Source organism: Gadus morhua, chromosome 12 (assembly GCF_902167405.1).
Source record: "Gadus morhua chromosome 12, gadMor3.0, whole genome shotgun sequence".
Taxonomy (NCBI): Eukaryota; Metazoa; Chordata; class Actinopteri; order Gadiformes; family Gadidae; genus Gadus; species Gadus morhua.
Window position 1 is genome coordinate 11,204,101 of NC_044059.1, and position 10,281 is coordinate 11,214,381.

At 45.2% G+C, this 10,281-nt stretch overlaps 1 protein-coding gene across 2 annotated transcripts; it reads right to left on the reverse strand.

The window, feature by feature from the left end:
• Nucleotides 1–496: 496 nt before the first annotated feature.
• On the reverse strand, nucleotides 497–9,690 carry LOC115555406 (oncostatin-M-specific receptor subunit beta). Of its 2 annotated transcripts, XM_030372250.1 has the most exons (14): nucleotides 9,448–9,690; nucleotides 8,986–9,103; nucleotides 7,967–8,148; nucleotides 6,735–6,874; nucleotides 6,358–6,382; nucleotides 5,406–5,528; nucleotides 5,206–5,288; nucleotides 4,859–5,093; nucleotides 4,681–4,773; nucleotides 4,148–4,246; nucleotides 3,356–3,520; nucleotides 2,671–2,911; nucleotides 2,363–2,438; nucleotides 497–1,561 (listed from the first exon to the last, which is right to left on the reverse strand). In XM_030372250.1, exons 1-14 carry the CDS (start codon nucleotides 9,542–9,544, stop codon nucleotides 1,295–1,297), a joined length of 1,944 nt encoding a protein of 647 aa, XP_030228110.1. In that variant the 5' UTR covers nucleotides 9,545–9,690; the 3' UTR covers nucleotides 497–1,294. The 2 variants fall into 2 exon arrangements, with proteins under 2 accessions (XP_030228110.1, XP_030228111.1); XM_030372251.1 differs by lacking the exon at nucleotides 4,148–4,246.
• Nucleotides 9,691–10,281: the final 591 nt, after the last annotated feature.

Sequence of the window (10,281 nt, forward strand, 5' to 3'; positions counted from 1 at the left end):
GAAAACCAGAACCAACGATCCATCATGGCAACGCGGAGACCGAGGTGGAGAGGGAGCTGAACAATCCTGCTGAAGCAGAAGTACCGTGACTTGGATTACAACCTGTGCAGTCCACCAGAGAACGCCATAGTGGTGATTCTAATGTGTACAGTGTTATTATATCATGTTGACGAGTGTGTTGCACGTTATAGTTTATGCCCAGCCAACTTTTCCTGCCTTTACTGTATCAATGTGCTTTGATATTTTGAACCTCTAACATGTCTAAGTAATTGTAGTGTTACTATTCAGCTATGTAGTTATCATGTAGTTATAGTGCCTTCTCATAATTCATTTTAGGAAGCATAATCAAATGTAATACATAGCCGTTTGGGCGTTCATTTGTTCAACACATCACAGATCCAAGTAGGCTACAGTCCCACAACAAGTTATAGACTACGAAGAGCAGAAGGCAGGCCATGCTTTGTTTTTCTATTTGAAAACATGTATTGTCTGTGTATAGAATATCAACATAAGAAAAAGATATTTAATCTTTGGGTACACAGATTGGCATGTAATTCATACGTCTAGACATTCAGTGGTGTGTTTCCTCCCTATCTACCTCAATCTGACCACACACAACACCTATCACATCTCATCTGATCAGCTCTGGTCTAAGCACCATCACCTCAGAACTGCGATAAGAAAAAGCTGTGGTTTTAAGCCATGCCATTTCATTCTGCACTCAGTCATGCAAGTCAACCCACATAATCCAGAGAAAACTGTTGTTTCCTTTTCAGCACATCTAGCGGAATTTTATACATCACCAGCGGTTAACAAAGTGCAACCTTTAGTGCAACTGCATCTAGGTTATCGTCACAGGTTGAGACCACTTCCTGCATCACTGGCAACTCGATTCCTGACAGCAGCAGATTTTCTTCAAATTTTTTCTTTCTCTATAAATGCTGCCAAGCAAATACACACAGGGATGATTTGAACTACTGTGGACTCTGTGTATTTTAGAATTGTTTTCAACACAGCAATGATATTATACTGTACGATCAGCTTGTTGAAGTGATGTCTTGGGACAGTCCTCTTTCTCTGTTTACTTGACACTGGCCATGATTAAAGTAAAAAATACTAGCTCGCACCAAGTATCAAATTTAAGATACAACAGAACAACGTTATCGTCATTTCACTGCACTGTATGGTACATGACAAATAAAGCCTTTTAATCCTGAATCCCATCTATGGACTGGCCTACATCTTACAAGTTTTACGTCACCATCATAAGTTCCAGTGACCAACGGAGAGACCTTTACAATGTCGACGTGTTTTGGTCCCCGGATCTCAGTTCCTCTGCCTTCATGTCGAACACCAAACCGTTCCTGTACAGAACTTCCTCCTGATCACCAGGGCTTTCAAAGGAGTCTCTGGAACCCTGCTGTGTCTGGTCTTCATCAGTTCCTATCAAGGTCTTGGATTGGTCCATGTCCTCCTCTCGGTCCTCAAACCAGTGGTGCTCTCCCCCCAGAACTGGCTGGTGGATGGAGACCTCGTCCAGGGTTTCTCTCTGCTCCAACTCCTGTGGACATCATCACACAACCAGAGAGCGGCCATCACATGGGGCTCAGCGTCACATGTGAGGATGTACAGTCATGACGTGGTTTACCAGGTGTTTCCTTCGACTCTAGCTCTCGCTCTTTACGAAATGAAAGCAAATCCAACATCCTTCCTGAACATATAGTTTTAACGAGCAGACCACAGAATAACAAATGAAAAAAAAAGGACTTAAATAGCCCTTCAAAGAGGATATGACATGATGTGAGACATCATCAAAAGGAGAAGTGGTAAACGTTGAAAAGAAAGGTTAACAGCTCTGAGTTCCAGTTCTACTTCACAAAGGCCGTCTGGGCTTCTCCTTAAGGACTCGTCTCGTACGGCTCTCGTGTGCACTGAAAATTAAAACATGTAAAGCAATTAATGTGGGCCCGTCCACGTTGGCCCTCGGGGCCAGGCTCTGAGGGTCTTACCTCGGGGAAACAGCAGAGGTTCTCTTTCCCTTTCCCCCCCTAATAAAGATAATAAAGACTGAACGACCCTCCATCTTTAAGGAGCCCTTCTTTCCAGACAGACCGCGTCCTGTGACAGTTTTGCACGCTTTGGCGTCCTCGCTCTGCGAACCTTCTCAGCATAGTGGCGGCAGCCGGCAGCCACTGGACAGCCTTGTATAGCCCAGGTTGCCCATGTTGATTGGTACATTGATGAAATGGCAATGCACGCAAGTGTGCGCCCGGAACAAGCGCATTAGCTGAAGCCTAGATGACTACACCTACAGTTATAGAACTGGAGTTGTATAGCAAAACTATAGTCTGTCAGGCGTTACCTCATTATCTGCTTGAATCAAGGCTGGGTACAGGATCACCGGCTCCGGTACGGGCGGCAAAATCTTGCTCTTCAATCTTAATTTTAGAAGAAAACAACCAAGACACAAAATGTATCAAACTAGTTTCCCATAAGGAATTTTCCTATGGCATCATGAGGACCATTATGTGCTCTACTGCAGGCAGTGGGGATTCAAACCAAAGGTTCCAATTTTAAAACCCAAAACCTTGAATCCAACATCCCTCAATGTTTGTCATGCGGACAGCCAGTACGCACCACACCCTCAACCGTCAACCATGCAGCGCTCACCTCTTCACCAGCAGGGAGCCCAGGATGGAGGCCCCGAAGAAGGTGACCAGCAGCCCCAGACTGATCCACACGGGCAGGTTGCCCTCAGGAGACTTCTCGGAGCGGAAGGTTTTGATGGAGAGAAGGGCCTGGGGCCCGGGGCCCATGCTGGTGGCCCCGGCCAGGGTGATGTTGTAGCGGGATTCTGGCTGCAGGTTCTCCAGGCGGAACGTTGTTTCAGATGCGTTCAGATTGCGGCACTCTATGGAAATGGAAATGACAGGATGATATTAGTATTCTTTGTCCCATCGGTCAGTAAAACATGTGGGCGTGTGTCCAAGGTTATTTTTATTAAATGGTGCAATTTGGTTTATTCTGATGATTTGTATCCCTGGCAAAGACAACAATTTATGCATGATTCCTGAAATTAAAAATGAAACATTTTATCTTCAATGTTTATCTTCTACTGGGGATGAAGAGATTTCTTCCCCTATTTTTAACAAAGTGTGTGTGTGTACATGTGTATGCAGATGGACGCTTTGGTAGCCAGTAGCCAATCATTGCCGTTTTTGTTTAAATTTGTGGCGAGAAAATTCATAAAAAAGGTGAATCATGTCGGGGAAACATAAACACCATTTCGTCAATTAAGTCTGAGAAGATGCTGATTTTGGATTGGGGTTTGCCCACGTTTGTACAACATCCTCACCTTCTTGGGAGGGCTCCTGTTCCGGTGGTTTGGTGTGCTTGGTGTGACAGAGTGTGTAGTGGCTGATGAAGCCCTGCCTGGCCTCCAGAGGTATGGGCCGCCAGGACAGGTTCAAAGCGGTGTCCGTCTGACTGCCGCTGAAGCTCAAAGGCTCCACCAGAGGTACTGGAGACAGTTTGAGAAGAATTCAGGGTCCACTTACGGCCTTTGTTAAGGTTGTTTTACATTGTTCAGTTTATTTGTTCATATTTTCGTCCAAAATAACGGGATCGGAAATATGTATCCCAATGATCAAACATGGGCCTCTGAAGCAACAGACGGTGATAAATAGTTTATCAAACAATTATTAAAATAAGGATGATTACTTAATAATAATAATGATAATATTTATTATGATAATAATGAACAAGCATTTAAAATGATTCATGTTTTGCGTATTAGTATCAATATTATTTGTCTAAAAGGTTATATCAGCGATGTTGGTAGAAGTCACTTATTTTGGTATTTGAAGCGAGATCCCACACAAAAAGCCAACTCACTCCTACCTTCCTTGTTTCGTGCATCCTGTAAAAACGATCATGTATGCAGCGCAAAACCCCACAACACCCACTTGTGTGCTTCATGAAACTATTGAATAATTTCTCAATTCTGAAATAGCTTTCAGAATTGAAACTTGCTCAGGCTGAAAAAACAACAACCTGCATTACTCCAAAGTACCCCAAGTGGTACGCCTACCCCCATTTATGAACCACTGGTATACAGTCACTGCAGTGCAATTCCATCGTGAGTTACCGTGTTCCTTTTTGTACCACAGACACATCTCCACCGTCTTCGGGCCCTTGTGCCCACAATGGTATTTACGGAACACGTAGCGAACAAAGTCCTTTCTCTCTGGAACAAAACCCACAAGGTCAGAGCTGGAGGCTTTGACGCCGTTAAGAATGGAGATTACCATGATACAGCCATGAGGTTAATCCAGATTAATCCAGCTCCTATTCCTAACATTACCTCATTACTTTTCCTACTGTTAATAAATATTTAACGTAGTTTCGCATACACATTTGTACGACTCTGATTGAGTATGCAGACCACTTTTATACATATTTCTTTATAGTTGCGATTTTAATTAAAATGTTCTGTCTTTTATATTGTGCTCCAGTCCTGTACTTTCTGCTGGGGACCCCCACTACCCGTCTGCAAACCTCAAAGTGTTATAAGGCGAGCTATTAGTCATAGAGTAGAATTCCTCCCAGTCTTTTAAGTCAATCAAAGTTCATACATTCTGAGCATTCTGAGCTGGCGTAAGGGTAAGTGAAACCACTTACCCTTACGTAGAGTCCTCTCTTTAGCTGGGCCTCCCTCTTTAAACTCATACCACTCCACATGCTTTCCGTGAAAGGTTACATTTTTTTCACATGCTGGGAGGAAAAAGGGCACAAAAAGGTTTTTTTACTCACAAAAGGTTTTACCAAACACAATAGGTTTTGTGAAACACACACACACCTTCTAAATCTTGGTCAGGTTTTGCCGCTACGTTAACATAACCTCTGCTGGAGGCTCCGGCCGTGTTCACAGCCCTGATGGAGAGGTTGAAGGCAGAGTTGGTCACGTGGATGGTGTGGTTGAGGGAGGGCACTGTGATCTGGCACCAAGCCTTCTCCTTTACTGCACACGGGCAGCACGGGGGGTAAGTCAGGGTGTAGTTGACCCCTCCGGCCTGCGCTGCTGGAGGTACCGCCTGGTGAGGTATGTCATTAGAAATACACAACCTCTCATCAGATTCACACAGCTTTCATCAATCCCTTTCTAATTATTTCTTCAGATTGTCGTTGATCCATTCTCCAGCCTACCTTCCATGTAAACACAAGCTGCCGTATCCCTCTGTCAACCTCTGTGATGGTCTTTAGCTCAACATCTGGGCTTTGTAGGATTTCTGTGCAGAAGGACAAACGGACCAGGTCACTGTTCGGGAACACATTAAGTAGTTGCCATCGGTACACGATACCGAGTGGTACACACATTTAGAAGAGCTTCCGGGGTCAGAAGTTACCTGCGGGAACAGTGAGGTTCGCGGACCAGCCACTCCATAAGGAGGTGCTGACCTGCGTGGATCTCTGTCTAACCTGGACCTGGTAGGCCCTCTGTGTCTCCAGACCCTCCAGCAACACAGAGTCTGCTCAGATCACAAACAACACAGGTTGTTACAGTTTATGATAAGGGTACATTATTAACCATTGATAAATAATTTATAATGCAGTAATGCGCATTACTCAGTCCCTCCAGAAAAATGCGGCGTTTTTTTGTGATTGTTGCGGCCAAAAATCCTTGATTATGCGGCACGTTTTCTTAAAAAATGAGATGAAATATGTGGCGTATTTGTGCAACTTTAAGCGATGAAATTGCGGGAACTTGCGAAAAATGCAGCTTCTTTGATGACGTTCACGTCGCATAATTACGTCACATCATAATGTTCCCATGGCAACAGGGGGAAATGGCTGCTCTTGTGCGAGGTAAACGCAACATTTTTCAACTTTCTGCTAAGATATGTGACTTTTTTGCAACGAAAATGCGGGGATTATGAAATCATGCAAGCCCCGCATATTTTGCACGGAAATCTGCAATTTATGCGGTGAAAGTGCGGCATATTTGAAAAAATGCGGCCCCTGCATGAATATGCAGAATTTGGCTGATTATGCGTTGAATTATGCAATCGCATAATCGCGTTTTTCTGGAGGGACTGATTATTATATAGAATTGGCACAGGGGTTAGGGTTAATGGATAAGAAATAGCCCTGAAGGAAGTAATGCAGTTAGCAGAGCTAGAGCCCTCTAGAGCATAGAGCCCTAGGTGACCTAGGGCTCTAAGACAGCTAGAGCTACCTGGGATCTGTTTGGTATAAAAGATGGCCCTGGATGCATGTACACTGTATGGCTTATTCACTTAATCTTATTCAAAAGGTAGAGCCGTCATGGTTTACATAGAATGTAAAGGGAATACCTACACACATTAGTCTCTTTTTTCACTTCCTAAAAGAAATAGAGGAGAAAGGGTCCAATAAATCAAACACAGAAGATATTACAAACAATGGTTACTTTACAGCAAACAGTCCAGCCTTCTACAAATGTACATTTCATATTTATGGACGATTTATCCATTTCCCAGATGCTTTCACCCGAGGTGATTTACAGTGAATTCAGACGCATGTAATTCATGAGCAGGCAAGCCTTAAGCACCTTGCAGAAAGATAACGAAGGACAGACAACAACATGGATCTTGAGTTTTGAATCCAGTATCTTTCAGCTGGGAGTCATACCCTCTAGCCCACCATTCTACCCCCATATTCACAGTGAAACATATATTGTAGTCATCATCACTTACATGACTCCATGTCTGAGTTTTGTTTTCCACGCGTCGAGCCAGAACCTCTGCAGAGGCAGAATCCCCCTGGCTTGGCCATGTTAGTTTGAGCTTGTGGTCGGACCACAAGGCAGCCATTTTCACCGGCTCTGGAAGCTTCACTATGGTTGCGAAGAATGAACAGAGGTTATAAAGTGAACACAGCGGTGTGTCGGCCATTGTTACACCGTTCATTTGATCCATGAAAGACTTGCACTTGAATAAGTGTTACCGCTTTTGTTTATCTATGTATGTGTGCCTTGTCTTTTTATTACTGGTTTATTCACCAGCTTGGTGAACAAAACCAAAGAAAAACTATTCTGTAATGTCACTGTTGATCCCAGGGTAGAAGACAAAATGTCTGCCACACCAAAAGCCCAGCCTGACAGTAGAACACTAGGCACACCGCATTGCACATGCGTTGTTGCCGCTTCAGAGTAAACAGGTGCGCCTCACGAAAGTTGAACTTCATTTCACTTTATGCAAATAAGCGCGTCGGCCGTGCGTTCGGCAGTGATTGGACAATCGACATTCAGTGAGTACCCGTAAACCTTATGGACTCATTTCATTTCCTGGTTTTAAGCACTTCCATCGACAAAGTGGTCAACTTCAACCAGAAGCCACTAGAGAGGGCGGGGGGTTGCCACGCGTTTGGCGGGGCCGTACGGTCGACCTACCACTAATGAGCCAAAGTCGTGTAGTTGTTTGGTTAGCTTAGCGTTACCTGCGGCACCCAGCACCACAGTGGTGTTGTTGGGTTAGCTAAGCATTGCCTACGGTACCCAGCCCTACAGTGGTGTTGTTGGGCTAGCTTAGCGTTACCTACGGTACCCAGCGCCATAGGGGTGTGGTTGGGACAGCTAAGCGTTGCCTACGGTACCCAGCCCTACAGTGGTGTTGTTGGGCTAGCTTAGCGTTACCTACGGTACCCAGCGCCATAGGGGTGTGGTTGGGTTAGCTAAGCGTTGCCTACGGTACCTCGCCCTACAGTGGTGTTGTTGGGCTAGCTTAGCGTTACCTACGGTACCCAGCGCCATAGGGGTGTGGTTGGGTTAGCTTAGCATTGCCTACAGTACCCAGCCCTACATTGGTGTTGTTGGGCTAGCTTAGCGTTACCTACGGTACCCAGCGCCATAGGGGTGTGGTTGGGTTAGCTTAGCATTGCCTACGGTACCCAGCCCTACAGTGGTGTTGTTGGGTTAGCTTAGCATTACCTACGGTACTCAGCACCACAGTGGTGCTGTTGGAGGTACAAGAGGCGTTCCCAGCGTGGGCTGTGACCACTATGGAGACTTTTCGGTTCTTGATGAGTTTGTCTTCATCCAGGTAAATCCGGTTGGTCGGTAAGTCCCTCCACGACATGTCATTCACGACATGAAAGGGCGGTTCTGTCGTGCTGCAGGCCGACAAAAACACACGCCCGTCATTTGAGCAGCACCAAATTATAATTAGAATCGCAACCACTGGTAAGCCATGGCTAATGCCTCAAAGGACACTCACGGCTTCACTACATGACCGATTCAACACAGGCCTATGCATTTGAAAGCAAAAGTTATGAGCACTCTCTCAAACACACACATTATCACTCACACTCTCTCTCTCTCTCTCTCTCTCTCTCTCTCTCTCTCTCTCTCTCTCTCTCTCTCACTCACTCACTCACTCACTCACTCACTCACACAAACACACACATTATCACTCTCTCTCTCTCTCTCTCTCTCTCTCTCTCTCTCTCTCTCTCTCTCTCTCTCTCTCTCTCTCTCTCTCTCTCTCTCTCTCTCTCTCTCTCTCTCTCTCTCTCTCTCTCTCACTCACTCACTCACTCACTCACACACACACACACACACATTATCAATAAATCTCTCTCTCACACAAACACAAATTATTACTCACTCTCTCTCTCACACACACACACTATCACTCACTCTCTCTCACACACACAAACACACACAGACACTCACTCACTCTCACTCTCACACACACTCACACACACACACACACACACACACACACACACACACACACACACACACACACACACACACACAAACAAACACTATCACTCACAATTTCTTTCACACACACACACACACTTTCAATGACTCTCTCTCTCACACACACACACACACACACACACACACACACACACACACACACACACACACACACACACACACACACACACACACTAACACAAACACTTTTAAAACGCTAGTGTTTGGGGAACGTTGCTTACTTGAATAACAGGTCATAGGTCACATGAGTAGCAGAGGAGGACCGTCCCCATTCACATGTGTATTTATGTGAACTGGAATTATTCCTAAAACACTTCGGTTTCCCAGGAGCCTCACATCCTGGACATTAGAAAGAAACCTCTCAAAACACATTCTCCTTTCCAAGGTCAACACAGTTAGCTACCAAGGCTAACACGCTGTTAATTGTCACCATTGTTTTAATGAGTTACACTGCTTACTCCGCTGAGATTTAAAACAACTTAAAGAAGGATACCAAATCTAAAAAAAAAAATGAAGGTTGCGTTGATAAATCCACTTAATCTCCCGATAGTCAAACGTAGTGGTGACAGAACCACATTCATCTGTCTGTGGTCTTATCCGTTCAAAACAGCAGTGAAAGTGAGATCCCGTTGATAACCATGCAGCATTCAAGAAGATGTGAGGGTGGGTTCTCGCGTGATTACCTTTGCTGACCGTGGCTGCCACCACCATCACCCTCACGGCTAACAGACACAAGAACCGCGGGCCGCTCCAGCGGGTCAGGAGACCAGGAGACGGCATGATGGGCCGCGGGAGACGGTCTGTTCACAGCAAGCCCCTGCGTTATGGCGCGTTTGTTTCACATGCCTTCCTGTATCTCATCTGACTGTGTCTGTGGTAAGGAAATGTCAAGGGGGTTTCGTACCTCAGCTTTGGTAAAAAAAAAAAAACAGTTAACCACAAGTTGCGTGCGTCGGAGCGTTCACGCGTGCGTACATGCAGGCAAACAATGACAAGCGGAAAAAAAGAAAGGACTTAACATCGGCACTTTTAGTTTCAACCAACAGGTCTATGGACGGAAAATTAAAATCCTGAGCAAAACACTGTAGCTTTCGATATAATGGACTAGCCGGCTACATAATATATTGATTATGGTCGTCTTTCACGCAACAATGGGATGACTACGGAGTCCCGGAGGGGACATAGAGGATTTATTTCAAAAGTTTAATCATGCTTCATTTGCGCTGCAGATAAGGTGTCATCCCCCTCCCGTACAAGTTTATTTGAGGCGGGAAAGATACAAAATGAGGCGGGGAAAATACAACGACGGTGACCAAAATGGCTGCCGCTGATGAAGAACAGTTGGTCGTTTACAGCGGTCCCCAACCACCGGGCCGCGGACCGAAACCGGGCCGCGGGACATTCCTAACCGGGCCGTAGGTTAACGAGCCTACGGCATGACTAGAAAAATATATATATATATTTCATTCATCTATATGCAGTTGTTAGATTGCATATAACATGTTTGCATTTTTGGC

Bases quoted from the DNA above. Each gene is read 5' to 3' on its own strand.
- LOC115555406 (XM_030372250.1), bottom strand. From the start codon at position 9,544: ATGCCGTCTCCTGGTCTCCTGACCCGCTGGAGCGGCCCGCGGTTCTTG. The intron at 3,521-4,147 runs GTAACTCACGAT...AACTGTCTCCAG, and splicing joins GTGGTACAAAAAGGAACACG to TACCTCTGGTGGAGCCTTTG. The intron at 2,439-2,670 runs GTGAGCGCTGCA...TCTAAAATTAAG, and splicing joins GGCTCCCTGCTGGTGAAGAG to ATTGAAGAGCAAGATTTTGC.